The sequence below is a fragment of the Eschrichtius robustus genome, chromosome 13 (assembly GCF_028021215.1).
Source record: "Eschrichtius robustus isolate mEscRob2 chromosome 13, mEscRob2.pri, whole genome shotgun sequence".
NCBI classification, from domain to species: domain Eukaryota; kingdom Metazoa; phylum Chordata; class Mammalia; order Artiodactyla; family Eschrichtiidae; genus Eschrichtius; species Eschrichtius robustus.
Window position 1 is genome coordinate 34,394,399 of NC_090836.1, and position 17,154 is coordinate 34,411,552.

Below are 17,154 nucleotides of genomic sequence, written 5' to 3' on the forward strand. Positions count from 1 at the left end.
AAATTCTTATAGAGGACCTCAGGCCCTTTGCTGTTCAACTGTGCTTAGCTTTCATACTGTATAATGTATAGTGTCTCTATCATGGCATATAGCAATTTGAAAGCACTTCTATAAATTATGTAAAACATTTCCTAAAAGTTAAAGGATGCATAGAAGTAATATACAATGCCTTGGGTCCTCTTCATTTCCTTTACTCCATCAGTTCTCTTTGTCCTGAGAAATTTTCTAAAGGGATTATGAAAACCTGTGGCTTATAGGAGTTTCCAGTGAGTTATCACCCTGAACGTTCTTTAATATTTGTGGACATGCCCTTTATCAAAGAGGGAAAGATGTGGGTTATGAGGGAGAATGAGGAAGGAAATCTTAAGAAATGGGGGCAATGTGAGTACGATTTACAATCTGAAAATCACAGTGCCCACCCTACCTGCACATCCACAGGTTCCGCATCCAAGGATTCAACCAACCTCAGATTTGATTTTTTTGGGGGAGGTACAGATAACAACTTTATTTGTCCACGCCAGGATTAAGTTGCTTAACAGAGAGACAGAGGGTGGTGGGAGGTTGGCATACACAGCGCCATTTACGTCGAGGAGGCAGAGCATCACTCCTACCACGGTACCACGGCCTTCATCCTCCTCCTCGTCCTCCTCCCTCCTGAAGTGCCCCTTGCAGTCAGCAGGCCCCTGCCCCACACTCACCAGCACTCACGTGCTACCGCGCTTCATCCCCCCACTGTCCCAGTACAGAGCCCACCACGTCTGGAAACGTCTGTCTTTACATTCATCTACCCACTGGGCCCTCACATGGCTCCTGCGAGGTAGCTGGGATAGCCTCAAGGTTGGGAATAAAACTAAAGATTCGATTTTTTGATCCGCGGTTGGTTGAATACTAGGATGCAGAACCCAAGGACACGGAGGGCCGACTGCGTGTTTAAAATCAGACTTCAGAACCGGTTTGAGGCTGTAATTAGGAAATTGGGAGTACTTTGTTATAAAATACCCACCTTTGGGTAGACTGCAGTCTCAAATGCCACACACCGATGCATGGAGCAAGTCCATTCGATGGAATGGAAGGAGGTCAGAGTATCAATATAGCACCACAGCCGGGGGAGGTCGCACATCTGCCCCTTCAGAGAATGAAGCTCTGACCGTGAGCCATTATCTTAGTATTCTCTCAGAAAATCAAATTGATGGACTTCATATAGGGCGAGAAAGAAAAGCAATTGCTCTTTCTGCGGTGTAGTTCATTTAAAGGCTAGATCACGAAAGGTCTTATTGGCGAGCAGTGAAAACTAAAGTGAAATTCTAAAATTAGTTTTAATCTTGGGAACAACCCTTTTGATCCATTCCTATCGTATTGCTACATTCCCCATAGCTGCCATTCTCTTCATCCGATGGAGCGTGAATTTTATGAGGACAATGAGTATCTTTCCAGCTTGCCTGCTGATGCAGACAGAACAGAGGACTTTGAATATGAGGTAAGATCATTTTCACACCACTTCACATTTCTTCATGAAGTTATGGTTGAGGCGTTTTGCATAACAAAGAAAAAATTAATTTATTACTGTGAGAACTATTTTGTCTATTATATATCTAAGGTAAGAGCTTTTAAATATTTGTTTCAGCTATTTGGCACTAGTATTTTAAGTATATTGGAAAACATTTTTATAATACAAGCCTGAAAATAATTTGCTCACATTTTTGTTGCTTTGTATAAATAATATTATGGCAACTACATTTTTTTTCTTCTTTCTGTAATATAAGAGAATTTCCAAGTAGAGTTTGGAAAAGAAATTATATTTAAAACCGAGATTGTATTTACTATTTTCATTCATTGTGTAGTATTTTGATTTTAACTGATAAACTAAATCTTTTATTATTTTTATTCCCTTTCACAAATTCAATTTTTTTTTTCTTTTTTTAATTTATGACTCAAGTACTCGAAAGAGCAGTTTCCCTGACTTTCTAGATTGAGAGATGACCTCATGTCCTTTGTTGTTAAACCATGTTTAGCCTTCACACGGTACCTGTCAGAGTATCTGTACTGTGTTATGAAACAACTCCAAAAGCCCATCTGTTAATTACTTAAAACTTTCACAAAAGTTAAAGAATTTATCCTAATATTTCCTCTGCTTCTGCAGTCTATAAATCTTTGAAAGGTTTCAGACTACTCTGACATTTGGAAATAAAGTAGATTGAGGAGGTAAAGAAGCTCTGGTAAACAGGCAAAGAACCTGTGATTATCTGCCCTTTTAATGCTTTCGATGCTGTCATACAAGTTCAGCAAAATGTTCTTTTCCATTTTACAACCAGGAAATCCTGAAATCTCTTCCCTTAGGAGGATCTGAAATCAAATAAGGCCGATTCAGTGAAGCTCACCTAAAGCAAATAGATGTTTATTTGAAATCTTGCCCCTGCAAAAGTCATTGCTGGGGATTACAGAAATCATTATTTCTTTTCAGCCAGAATTTGGAAGGGTGTGTGATGATACCTAGTATCTGAGTTGATGGTTTTGTTGCTGTTGTTCATGTTAATTTCTTATCCCCTCCTCTCCATTAACTTGATTGAAAAGTTTTATTTTGTAAGTCTGCTTAAGTACTGGTATACACTGAAATAGCCATTAAGTTTTGCCCATTCATGCAAAATAAATTACAGAGTCACTTATCCAAATAATTCAAGATTAAATGATGTTTTTCTTTCAGTTAATTAATTGCTTTGGGTTTGGGGAATGGATTTATCTAGATCACTTCAGCTTTTTATTTCATTTGTGCCTTAAAGCTTTATTAAAATACATCTGTGTGCTAGGGGAGGGCATGGGAGAAAGACTTGCTTAGGCTAAGCAGGTTCACAGTAACAATTCTTTTAATTAATTAGCATATCTTTGACTATTACAATACAGACAGATTCTATAGTGCTTACTATTGCTGAACTGCATCCTCTTTTCCGACCAATGTCAGTCCCTAGTAGAGGCCAGCATCAGTGTGATGACAGTGGTAAATGCTCAGACAGGCCTTCTGTAGCCTGCAGCCTCTACTAATCACACCGCCATAGTCATTGCTTTGCTGTCAGCTGTGATTCTCTTGCCAAAGTCACCTTTCTGAGTTATTGAAATAAAGAATATTCCCATGAAATTTAAATAAGGAAGAAGTTACTGTGACAGGCTTCAGTCTTGAGAAGGGATACATTTGAGAATATCTGCATGGCTAAAAGTAGGGGTGGAGGCACTGGGGCATACCCCAAGGATAATTGACCAAGCTTAGGCGAGAATGGCTCTACCCAGTACACCTCAGTCTGTTATGCTAACGTGGCAGAGTGCCACACGCCATCCCTCTTGTTTGCATCAGATGAGACTGTGAGATCTAGTCAGTCCACTGCTATCACCAGAGCTGACTGTGGACAGGGAGATTTAGAAATGCTGCCTTTACACAGTATTACACTTAGAAGCAGGCTGGTCAAGTGTTTCTGTGACAGGCTCAGATGACCCCAGCTCCTCCAGGAACTCTGTTATAACCCAGTAGCTGTGGGGATGCAGTGGATGCAGTGGTCCTTCAGGAAGGACCCGTTTTGTGCCACTTAGAGAGTATTATGGAAAACAGAGGTCTAATGGCCACACAGAAGACTTCATCTCAGAGAGAGATACTCATTCCTCTTCAACCTAAACATGAAAACACATCAATAGGCGATCGGAAAAGTAGAGACAGGACTCCTTTCCATCTGCTTTCATTCAGTTGTACCATAAATATTTAATGAGCAGTTAAAAAAATATGCCAGGTTCTTATCTAAGTTTGGAATTGATGAAGCCTCTGCCCCAGTGGAGTTTAACCTTTAGGAGAAAGAGATGGACAAGAAACAAGTAAGTAAAGACGTATTATATCAGATGGTGATTAACTGCTAGTGGGTAGCCAGCAGTGTGGGTAACAGAGGAAGGAAATGCATGGTGTTGGGACGAGGTGTTGCTCTCTTATACAGGGTGGTCAGGGAGGGCCTCTCTCATAAGAGACCTAAAGAGAGTAAAAGAGCTAGCCCTGTGGATTCTGAGAGAGGAGCTTTCCAGACAGAAGGAAGGGCAGGTACAAAGGACCGGAAGCAGGACCACAGCTGGTGGGCTCCAGGAACAGCAGAGGCCGGTGTGCTCTGGGGGCAGAGGCAAGGGCGACGGGCAGCGGTAGGAGGTGAACTCAGAATGAGTAGCTGGTGGAGAGCAGGGCCGGGTTCTGCAGCCCTCGTAAGATCCCTCTGCTGCTGAAATGAGCTTTAAGATGGGCAAGCAGAGCCTCCAGCAGAGCAGTCGGAGGAGGTGGGGGGGAGGCTGGAAGCTGACCGGTGACAGAGGCAGGGGTAAGACATAGTCTGAAAGCACAGCATTCAGCCTGGCCCGGAGGGCTTTGCCTGTGTGTCTGCACTTCTATTCCTCGCCTCGTAACTTTAATATAGTTTGTGCTCGGGCGGCTTTTTTCTTCTGACTTTTCGAAAGCAAAATATCATAGGCCAGAGTGAAACTCAGCTTCTGGCATCCACTGGAACTAGCATAATAAATCTACTCTTAAAAGACAAAAAGAGTACAGAACTGAATTTCTGAACTTGCTGAAAAACAAACTATGCAACTATTTAGGCACATTTTTAAAGGCCTACTTACTATGGACTCAGTGAACCAAAGCTGATCTGTCTATCTTCTGAATACATATTTAGGGACTTTTAGTGTGTGGATTATTGACCCAATAGACCAAAACAGATCTGACTATCTTGTAAATACATATTTCGGGACTCTTTAACACGCAGATTATTGCGTTGATAGATGGTAACAGCTCCCTTCAGAGCCATGATAGATAGCAAATGCTTCTTTGGAGATATTATAGTCAATGTGTCAATGCTATGGTGACTCTGGTGTGTTAGGGACCACTATGAAATTTTTATGACACCCATATCTCACCATGGCCTATCACCACTTTGCCTCAGAAAATTATTTGACTGGGTTTTAAATTTCCCCCTTGTGCTTCAGAAAAGTCTCAGCAGACCAGCCTGTATTAAAAGACTCACAGCTTGAAATTTGATCTTTTTAAAAAATGATGGCACTGTTTTCTAATTAAAAATGTAAAGGATTTTAATTTCATTTTTGAGGGAAAAAATAAAAATATCAAAATTTACTCAATGCACCCATCATAAGAGTCAGGGTGCCGACTCTTATTTCCACTGAAATACCAAGGATTAAGCACTCCTTTTTCTGTATTTTCAACTTTGTTCTTTTTTTTTTTTTCTTCCTAGAGCCAGCTAAAGGTTGAAATAAATCATAAATAGCCTTTAGCAAGTCAGAGGCAGATCTCAAATCCGGCCTTTACCAGAAATAATTTAAAGGGAAAGGCTTTGAGAAAACAGAGCTCTTTTGTCCAACTCCTAATAAAGGTATGTTTGCTACTGTCGGAATGCAAGGAAGACGCTGAATTTTCTGCACCATTTGCCATCAATTCTCAAAACTCAGTGTTGATAGAGGAGAGTCAGAAAATTAATAAGTACAACATTTGGATAGTATAAAACATCATGTTAGCCAAGACAAGCAAGTAATTTAAGCAACATTTCTGAGCTTGGTGATTTTTATCATCTAGAAATGCTGCTTGAAGTTGTTTTTATTCCCCTCCTAAGATTAAGCTGGAGAAACATACCCAATAGCCTGAGTTAAGTGCACATAGAGTTGCTCTTGTGTGTACATTGTCATCACTATGAAAGAGAATTTAGAAGTTTGCTTGGAGAGGTATTAAAGGTAGAAAAGAGAGAAAGACAAGTATGTGTCAGAGTTCTATATAATGTTAACTGAAACCTAAACTTGGGCTAGTATCTACAAACAAGAAAGAGCATTTAGCATATTAATTAGCTTCCTCTTGGCAGTTCTTATGTAAAGCATAAGTAAACCCTTGTGCTATGCTGAGAAGTGTCATTTTGCAAAATGTATTTCCCAGAGCTGGATTCCTGTGAATATGTGCAGAATATTTGTGAGAATTTAAGTACATAATCCCTCTCTTGCACAGTTAAAGAAAAGAATTATGAATCAGGAAGATGTTCATTCAAAAAAGTAGTTAACAAGAGGATAAGCATTAGTGAGATTTTAATCATATCTTTTTGAGCAACTTCATGATTTGGGAGCCAACTTTCAGAAAAGTTTCCCTAGTGTGCACATATAGGGCTGTGTGGCTCCTTTCTAGGCGGTGAGGGCAGAGGCCTTACCTGTGTGTTCATCATTGCCTCACATCACCTGTCTCATAGTGGATGCTCAATATTTGATGCAGGAATATATGTGGATTCCCATTATTGTCTGCATGGACCGACCTTTGAGCAGCACAATCCCTTTCCACCTTCTGCACAAGGGAATTGCAAAGGAGCTTCAGACCACCATGCAGATATAACAGATATCCTCTCCCTTCCTAATAGCTATTTGTTCTTTTTTTCTTTTAAAGTTTGTACTGTTTTACTGACCTCTCCCTATTTACCTCACCCCCCTAGCCCCTGAAAACCATTTTTTCTACTCTCTGTTTCTAAGAGTTTGACTTTATTTTGTTTTGTTTATATTCCACATGAGTGATACCATGCATATTTTTTTTCTCTACCTAGCTTATTTAACTTAGCATAATGCCCTCAAGGTCCATCCCCATTATCACAAATGACAGAATTTCCTTCTTTCTCATGGCTGAATAATATTCCATTGTATGTATATACATACACATACAATGGACTATTAAATATTATATATATGTGTGTGTATATATATATATATATATATATACATATGCGTGTGTATGTGTATATATATATATATATATATATATATATATACACCACATCTTCTTTATCTATTCATCTATTGACAAACACTTAGGTTGTTTCCATATCTTGGCTATTCTGAACAAAGGTGTTTGTTCTTTATGTCAGAGGTTCAAATTCTAGTGCCATTTTTGTTTCAGTTAAACATTTTTAAGGAAAGGGTTAAAATAGGGAGAAATAAAAAGAAATATGCAGTGAGATAGATTTTTAATGGCATCCATGAAAATTTACTTCTGCTAATCATAGCTTATACACGCATAGAATCTCATATTTGATATGAATTTGACATGTTCTCTAATCCACTCCTATACCCAGTTTGTAAGTTCCTCATCAAGGGATCATTCAGCAAATCTGTGAAACACTATAATGGACAGAGAACTGAGAGTCTCCCCAAGTAGACAGCTCTGACTCTTACAGTCTCTGAGGAATGTATCAAGGAGTTTGAAAAACAGTGGTAGCAGGAATATGTTTGGGTATGCAACATAACCCATAAAGAGACTATATGTTATCCATACACTGTGGTAGATATTAGGGAAAAGAGAAAATAGTGTGCAGAGTGTGAAAGTGTAGAATCTTCAGAATTCTTAAATTGAATGGATGCTTTATAGTTCACCTTTCCTTCCACTTATTAGTCCCATTTTAGAATTATTAATAAAATATTTAAAATAACTTTGTACCACTTACCACTGGGGCAATAAAATCATCCATTAAAAAAAAATCATCTTAATAAGTTTCATTCTTTGGGGAAATGTACTGAATTGAAAACTAATCTAGATGAAGTGTGAACATATTTTTATTACTTTGAACATTTAAGATAAGATGCTGTTCTGTCAGTTTGGAGTTGGTTTAGCGAAGTATCTAGTAATGACACCAGCATCTTCACTTCAGTTCACCATATCAATTATATCAGATTAAAGTCCTAATCATGGAGGCCAAACCAGTCTGGTTGTCATATATTGGGGCTTATATGTCCAGACTTTCTGTGGCATGTTTCTCCTTTATATCACGACTGTTTCCTCCCTTGTCTAGGGCATTCCTCTATCTCCAGGCTATGTCTTGGTCTCCAGGCGCCAGTCCCTAGTCTGCCGTCCATCCTATTTCCCATGCCAGACCAGTCCTTCTCAAATGCACTTCTCATTGGATCACTCCCCTGTCCATCATGTTGTAAGACACTATTCCTTGAATTAACTCTAACATTCTCTGACTGGCATTGAAGATCCTTTGTAGTCTGTCATCACCCTATTTTTCCAGGCATCTTGGGGTCAAACTCTATCAGTGTCCTTTCCTTTCTCTGTGCCTTTACTTATGGGCCTCTTTGCTCCTGAAACACCTTTCTCACTATTGCTTTCCCACCACTGAACTCCCCTACTACATTCTATAAATATTTTTGTCGTGATTTCCTGGGTTACAGTTATTTATGTACTGATCTTTTTCTTCTAAATAGTTGTTACTTCTTAACAGAAGTGACCACTTCTAATTATCTTTATATCACCTGGAAAGCCTAGCACATGCCCTAGTTCATGGGGGGCACTCAGCAGCATTTGCTTGATAAGTGAACAAAGTATTGACCATTGCTGCTACTGTTCTTATTTTATGAGTCCTGAAAACAAATACAAAGGGTTACATGAAGGGAAGGAAGAAGAGAGCTGATGTAGAAGAGAAATTTGAAATAAAGTGTGAAATTCTTTGATTTTTTTTCCCATAATAATTCAGCTAACATCCCAGTTGCTAAACAGTTAACATACACTTGTGCCAGATCATAAAAGAAGAAAATCTGGATGTTTTCGGTTGCCTTTCTAACAAAGAATATGTGCATGTTTTACCCCAAACTTATAAGCTGGAGGACCCTAGTAAATAAACATGATAATTTACGTAGGTAAAGAATGACTGGGGCTCAGTTTGTGTTAGGATAATCATATGCCCTGGTTTGCCCTAAACTGTTTCCATGTACGACTACTATTCAAATTTAATTATGAATAGCATCCTCTTCCATTTTCAGAAATGTCCTTTTGCACAATACCTTGTATGGTTGTCCTAGTTTTTATATTTGTTGAGCCTTAATGGAGTCTGAGATTTTGTAATCCCATTTCATATAATCCTAATAGTCCAAGCAGAGATGACTCAGAAGTTCGTAATTTGAATGCCCATGTTTACTAAATTGAACAATTTTTCTAAGTCATGACTTTCTATTTAAAAAGAAGGCCTTCTTAAGGAGTGACTAGAGAGAAAATGCCACAAAGTTGGAAATAGTCATCAAAGTTATTGTAATTCTTTTAGATTTCTTACTGAAAGAAATGAGATTAGTATGGCTGTTAATTTGGTCATGTAATTTCATAAAACAAATATGAGGCAAATCTGTCTTTTGCCTCACTGATTATGACAACACTAAACTTTATTTCCTAAGAAAACAATGAAAAGCAAATTGAACCTTCCAAGTTGGTGATTAAACAATGTAACCAAGGGCACATTTCTCTGACTAGGAATCTAGATATAAAATGAAGATTCCTTACGCTACGTATATGAATTTTATCAAAATGCTGACATTCAGTTTTTGTTTGAAGATACTCAGTGATACACATTCATATGATTTCCTTGCATTACTGAAAGGTGTTCGTGAAAGGTTGGGTTTAAGGTGAACATTTGCATATGAAATCATATTTTCCCAATGACTTCTATTCTGCTTTCAAAGAACAGTTTTCATAGGGACAAAGAAAGAAGAGCTATCTTTTCCAATATAAAGCAAATCACAGATAAGCATTCCTGTGTTCCTTTCAGAGGCAATGTAATCAAGTGAAAGGAATCCAAGCTAGGAGTCTGGTCCCAGTCTAGCTCTGTTTCTTGAGGGGACCACTTACCTCTTCAATCACAGCATCCTCACATGTGAGCTCTGTGAGGCCACCAGTGTTGGTTATGGAATGATTTGTCAGCATCTAGTTCTTCCATGTAATACACAAGCAAAGTGACACAAATGCATAGTCAAATCCTTAAAAATTTTACAAATATTTTAACATTTCAAACATATCAACCGACACTTTATGGGTTTTTATAAAGAGAGCACACACACACACGTAAGGCTACACATTGTGAGTAGTTGTTCTGGTCTGTACAGACTGTACAATAGTCTGGTCTGTTGTACCAATTGTAGCAAGCAGCACACCCTCTCGTCCTGGCTTTAGCTTTAGTGTTTAGAACAAGTTAACTCATATACATTTGCCAATTCAGAATGTCAGATGCAGTCTGTAGGCACTAGAAACAAATGGTTTTATTTAAATACAGTGTTTATTTTTTAATTAGAAAAATACAGAAAATAATTCTAGTTTGGATTTTTTTCCACCAATTTATTATGAATAAAATGTTGGAATCTTTAAAAAGGATGTGTTTTGTATTGGCATATCGTTCTCCCTTTTCTCCCATAAGACATAAGCTATCAGTGATGCCCTAGTTCTCAGTTATGTGGTGAGCCCACCGGTATTCACTATGTATTAAATAATATAATTTAATATAGGTAAAGGGGAAACTTGCATGCACAATACAGATAGGCCAAGAATTATGGTAAATGTGATCTATGTGTTTGAAGTCCAAAATAAAAAATTTAAATATCATTATCCGCAATTGTATTACCTGAGTTAACCACCGTCAACATTTAATGTGTTTCCCTCTTTATGTGCATTGTTTTTTTTCTCTAACTGAAAATTTACATTTTTGTTAGGTATTTATTTTTCCAGATTTTCTTGGCTATCATAAAAAGCTACAGTGAAGTACTTTATACATAAATCTATCTGTAGTCTTTCCAGCTTTACTGAAATATTGAGTTGGCCAAAAAGTTTGTTCGGATTTTTCTGTAAGATATGGAAAAACCCGAATGAACTTTTTGGCCAGCCCAATATAATTGCTATATAACATTGTATAAATTAAAGATACACAACATAGTGATTAGATACATGCATATGTTGCAAAATGATTACCACAATAAGGCTAGTTCATACATGCATCCCCTCACATGATCACCATTTTTATGTGTGTGATGAGAATATTTAAGATCTACTCTCTTAGCAACTTTCAAGTATATTACACAGTACTGTTAACTATAATCAAAACGCTGTGCATTAGATCCCCAGAACTTACTCACCTTATCGCTGGCAGTTTGTACCTTTGACCCACATCTCCTCATACCCCACAACCCCCAGCCCCTGGCAACCACCATTCTACTCTCTGGTTTTGAGTTTGGCTTTTTTAGATTCCACATATAAGTGAGAGCACATCATAGCCTTTCTGTGTCTGGCTTATTTCACTTAACATAATGCCCTCAAGGTCCATCTATGTTGTGGCAAATGGCAGGATTTCCTTCTTTTTATGTCTGAATAATATTTCATTGTGTGTGTGCGTATCATGTGTATGTATGAGATATATATATATATATATATATATATATATATATATATATATATATATATATATATATATACACATATATATCACATTTTATATATCCATTCGTGGATTGATGGACACTTAGGTAGTTTCCATATCTTAGCTATTGTGAATAATGGTGTAATGAACATGGGGGTGCTGATATCTCTTTGATATCTTGTTTTTGTTTCCTTTGGGATTGCTGGATCATTTGGTAGTTCTATTTTTAATTTTTTGAGGAACCTCCACACTGGTTTTCATAGTGACTGCACCAATTTACATTCCCACTAACAGTGCACTAGGGTTCCCTTTTCTCCCCATCCTCACCAACACGTTAGTTATCCATCATTTTGACGATAGCCATTCTAACAGGTATGAAGTGATTGATATTTCATTGTGGCTTTGATTTGCATTTCCCTGATGACTAGTGAAGTTGAGCACTTTTTCATGTACCTTTGGCCATTGTATCTCTTCTTTAGGAAAATGTCTATTCAAGTCCTCTACCCCCATTTTTAATCAGATTATTTGTGGTTTTGTTGTTGTTGTTGTTGTCTTTGCTGTTGAACTGTATGAGTTTCTTATGTATTTTGGATACTAACCCTTTATGTGATTTGTGATTTGCAAATATTTTCTCCCCTTCTGTGTATTGCCTCTTTATTCTGTTGATTGTTTCTTATTCTGTGCAGAAAGTTTTTAGTTTGCTGTAGTCCCACTTAATTATTTTTGCTTTTGTTTCTTGTGCTTTCGGTGTCATACCCAAAAAATAGTTGCCAAGACCAATGTCAAAGGGCTTTGTCCTCATATTTTCTTCTAAGAGTTTTATAGTTTCAGGTCTTATATTTAAGTATTTAATCTGTTTGAAGTTAATTTTGTGAGTGGTATAAGATAGGGACCCAATTTCATTCTTGTGCACCTGATACCCAGTTTTCCCAGTACCACTTATCAAAGAGACTGTCTTTTCCCTATTGATTATTCTTGGCTCCCTTGTCAAATAATAGTTGACCATAAATGCTTGGGTTTATTTCTAGGCTCTTCACTCTGTTCCACTGGTCTATGTGTCTGTTTTTATAGCAGCATCATACTATTTTGATCACTATAACTTTGTAACATGGTTTGAAATCAGGAAGTGTGATGCCTCCAGCTTTATTCTTCTTTCTCAAGATTGATTTGGCTATTTGGGATCTTTTCTGGATCCATACAGATTTTAAGTTTTTTTTTCTATTTCTGTGAAAAATACCATTGGAATTTTGATAGGGATTGCATTAAATTTATATATAGCTTTGGATAATATGGACATAACAATATTAATTCTTCTGATCCATGAACATGAGATATTTTTTCCACCTATATGTGTCTTTTTCAATTTCTTTCACAAAAGTCTTACAGTTTTCAGTGTACAGATCTTTCATCCCCTTGGTTAAATTTACTCCTAAGAATTTTATTGTTTTTGATGTTATTGTGAATAGGATATTTTCTTTATTTCTTTTTCAGCTATTTCATTGTTAGTGTAGAGAAACGGAACTGATTACTCTATGTTGATTTTGTATCCAGTAATTTTACTGCATTCACTGATTAATTCTAATAGTTTTCAGTGGGATCTTTAGGATTTTCTGTATATAAGATCATATCTTCCACAAACAGAGACAACTTTACTTTTTCCTTTCTGCTTTTTATTTCTTCTTTTTGCCTAATTACTTGGGCTAGGATTTCCAGTGCTGTGTTGAGTAGGAGTGATGAGAGACACCCGTGTCTTGTTCTTGATCTTAGAGGAAAAGCTTTCAACCCTTCACCATTGAATATGTTAGCTGTAGGCTAGGGATATTTGGCCTGTATTATGTTGAAGTACATTCCTTCTATACCCAATTTGTTGAGAACTTTTAATCATGAAAGGATGTTGAATTTTGTCTAATGCTTTTTCTGCATCTATTGAGATGATCTTATGATTTTTATCTTTAATTCTATTAATATGGAGTATACAGTTATTGATTTGAGTAAGCCGAACCACTCTTGCATCTGAGAGATAAATCCCACTTGATCATGGTGTATGATTCTTTTAATGTGCTGTTGAATTTGGTTTACTAGTATTTTGTTGAGAATTCTTGTGCCTACATTCATCAGGGATATTGGCTTGTAGTTTTCTTATTTTGTAGTGACTTTATCTGATTTTGGTTTTAGGGTAATGCTGGCCTTATAAAATGAGTTTGGAAGTGTTCTTTCCTCTTCAATTTTTTGGAAGATTTTGAGAAGTACTGACATTAATTCTTCTTCAACTGTTTGGTAGAATTCACCAGAAGAACCATCTGGTCCTGGGCTTTTCTTTGTTGGGAAGTTTTTGATTACTGATTCAATCTCCTACTTATTATTGGTTTGTTCAGATTTTCTATATTTTCATGATTAAGTCTTGGTAGATTGCATGTTTCCAGGAGCTTATCCATATTTTCAAGGTTATCCAATTTGTTGAGTGTAATTGTTCATAGTAGTCTCTTATGATCCTTTGTATTTCTGTGATCTCAATTATAATGTGTTCTCTTTCATTTCTGATTTTATTTATTTGACTTTTCCTTCTTTTTATTCTTAGTCTAGCTAAAAGTTTGTCCATTTTTTATCTTCTAAAAAAATCACCTCCTACTTTCACTGATAATTTCTTGTTTTTCTGGGCTCTATTTTATTTATTTCTGTTCTGATCTTTGTTATGTGCTTCCTTCTGCTAACTTCAGGCTTAGTTTGCTCTTCTTTTTCTAGTTTCTTGAAGTGTAAAATTAGGTGGGTTTTTTTTTTTTTTTTTTTTTTTTAGTTTTTTTTCCCCCTTAGTGTCAGCATTTATCACTAACTTTCCTCTTAGGACTGATTTTGCTGCATCCTGTAAGTTTGGGCATGTTGTGTTTCCATTTTCATTTGCTTCAAGAAATTTTTTGATTTCCTCTTTTATTTATTTTTTCATTATTGGTTGTTCAGCAGTACGTTCTTTAATTTCCATATATCTGTATATTTTCCAGCTTTCCTCCTCTTATTGATTTCTACATTTATACAATTGTGGTCAGAAAAAGATACTTGGTATGGTATCAGTCTTCTGAATTTGCCAAACTTGGTTTGTGATCTGACATATGATCTACTCTGGACAATGTTCTGTGTGTGCTTGAGATGAAAGTGTATTCTGCTGCAGCTGCTGGATTGAATGTTCTGTATATGTGCATTAGGTTCATTTGGTCTAAAGTATACAGTTCCCCCTTCAACAGTGGGAGGGGGGTAGGTGCACCAACTGCCCCATGCAGTCAAATATATATAAAAGTGTGTAACTGTACAATCAGCCCTCCATATCCATGGTTCCACATCCACAGATTCAACCAACCATAGATTGTGTAGTATTGTAATACACATTAATTTTTTAAACGTCCACACATAAGTGGGCCTCTATAGTTCAAAATTGTGTTGTTCAAAGGTCAATTGTATTTCAAGTTCAATGTTGCTTTATTGATTTTCAACATATCCTTACTGATTTTCAATGTTTCCTTATTGATTTCTTGTTGATGATCTGTCCATTGTTGAAAATGGGGTATCAAACCCCTCTATTATTATTGTATTGTTCTCTATCTTTCCTTTCAGGTCTTTTAGTATTTGCTTAATAAATGTAGTTGCTCTGATGCTACATATGTATATTTTTACAATTGTTATATCCTCTTGACAAATTGACCTCATTATCATTATATAATGAGCTGCTTTGTCTATTGTAATAGCTTTTGACTTACAGTCTATTTTTTCTGATCTAAATATAGGTCTTCTTGGTCTCTTTTGGCTTCCACTTATATGGAGCATCTTTGACATGGTGGGATTTGAACCATAGGAAGGCTGTAGAAGCACATCTGATTTACTTAACAGAGAAAACTAAAGCCCATGAAGGTTAAAGATTCACCTATCACAGTTACTTATTAGCAGATGCTGGGCAAAAATTTCTTCTTTTTCTTAAAAAAAAAAAAAGCAAAACATTTATTATAACAAAAGTAATAGATATTCATTATTTTGTTTCCTTATTCATATTCCCCTTTGACATATATTATACTCTTGAAAATTGTACACTCTAGAAAAGAACACATACTCAATAATTCACTTTTCCTTTATAAACAAACCTAAACTAACACATCCTAAAAAGTGATCACTTGTAATTTATCTTCTGAGAGAAGTCTAAAAGTCCTAAATAACTATAGTGTGTTTTGAGGGGATGTTTATGAGTAGCTAGAGAATCCACAAACAGCTGTTGAGCCTTTTTGCAGCCAGGGAGTTCATAATCCTTAAAGAATTTTTTCTTCCATTCACTTATACGTGAGTACCTGCCAAATAAAGGCAGTTGTGAATTCCTTTAAGCAAAAGTTTTCAATTCTTTTAATGTTTTAAAGTTCTTTAAGTTCTTTAAAAAAAATTAAAAAGAACATGAGAGAATTTAGTTGGGAAATTCATAAGAAAACTGTGATATCCCTGAGTGAAGACACTACTGTTTGTAGTTAAGAATGATTTAATCACTTCCTGTCTGATAGGCACAGAAATTAATATAATCTCTTCCTCCAAAATGAAAGTGAAAGGGACTCAAACATTTTTCCTCTCCTTCAGATATTCCAGATGATCATCAGAGTTCCCATTACTGACTTTCTTCTTGTTAACTTAAAGGTCCAAAAATTTCCAATGATATGCTTTTATTCACCTTAAACAGTTTTTAGTAATGCAATAAAACCTGATGTAGGATAGGTAAACTATAGGACTCATAGTAATTCACAGAGGTGGCAGCACATGTGAATATTCAGTTAGTTTTACTCTCTGATTCTCAGAGGAGGAAATGCATTAACATTATCCCAACTCAAAACCAGACTCGCCATTCCATATGCAGGTTGTATTCTTTATGTCTGTCAAAAGAAGAGAAAGCCAGATATTCTCTCAGGGACTTCTCTCAGGTGTGGGGAAGTTATTTTTAGTGTTATTTCTTGTCAATTTTCTTATAGGTCTTGAACACATGCATAACTATAGTAGCCATATAACAAAGTATAGACTTCTGTAATATAGTAATGAAGGTAATCAATGTCTTATAGATATCAGATCAATCACCTGAAAAAGATTCGAAAAGATTTTCTGACACCCAAATTATTTTGCTTATATTCCAACTGTATAAAATAAATTACCTTCATTAGGTCCTCATTTTTGTCCCTTATAAATAACCTATCCATTAATTTGGAAGAAAACCCTTAAAAATTGTATTACTCACAAACGAAGGCCTAATTATATCACTCTGATTGGAGGAAAAATTATATTTAGATATATTAGGAATCAGCCTAAAGTGGGCTCAAGTCAAACTCCACTGCTTAGTACTTGTGTGACCTCTTGCTGCCTAAGGTTCCTCATCTGTGTGAAGAAAAGAATATTAACAATAAGTATTTCTTAAGATTAAATGACATAATATATGAGAACCTGTAGTACAGTGACTGGGATATGTATTTATATTTATATTTTGCGTGTGAAGGAAAGAATATTAACAATAAGTATTTCTTAAGATTAAATGACATAATATATGAGAACCTGTAGTACAGTGACTGGGATATGTATTTATATTTATATTTTGCATGTGGGTATTTATATGTATTTTCCATCATTTAACCATTGTAAGTCTCAATTTCATCACCTTGAGTGAAGAATATTTAAGAAGGAAGGAGAGAAAGTTGACGTCTCCTCACAACTAGGGCACCTACCAGATGCTGGTGAGGGACCTCGACACCCAAGGGGATGGGAGGAACACCTGAGTGACTGGGTAGGACGTGGGGCGAGCGAAGGGGGAGGAGAAGTGGAGGCGGGATGGGACCAGCACCCCTGAGGGGTGGCTGGGGAAGGGGAGGGGTTCCCACAGCTGCAGAGTCCCACTCACCACAAGGGGATGAACAGGGACAGGGAAAGACCC

The 17,154-nt window shown here is 36.5% G+C and overlaps 1 protein-coding gene across 2 annotated transcripts in view; it reads left to right on the top strand.

The window, feature by feature from the left end:
* Positions 1 to 17,154, top strand: part of PDZRN4 (PDZ domain containing ring finger 4) — a 370,115-nt gene that overhangs the window by 294,394 nt on the left and 58,567 nt on the right. For both annotated transcript variants that reach the window (XM_068560702.1, XM_068560703.1), the window contains one exon: positions 1,375 to 1,477. In XM_068560702.1, the coding sequence (XP_068416803.1) occupies positions 1,375 to 1,477 (103 nt within the window). The remainder of the gene's footprint in view (positions 1 to 1,374; positions 1,478 to 17,154) is intronic.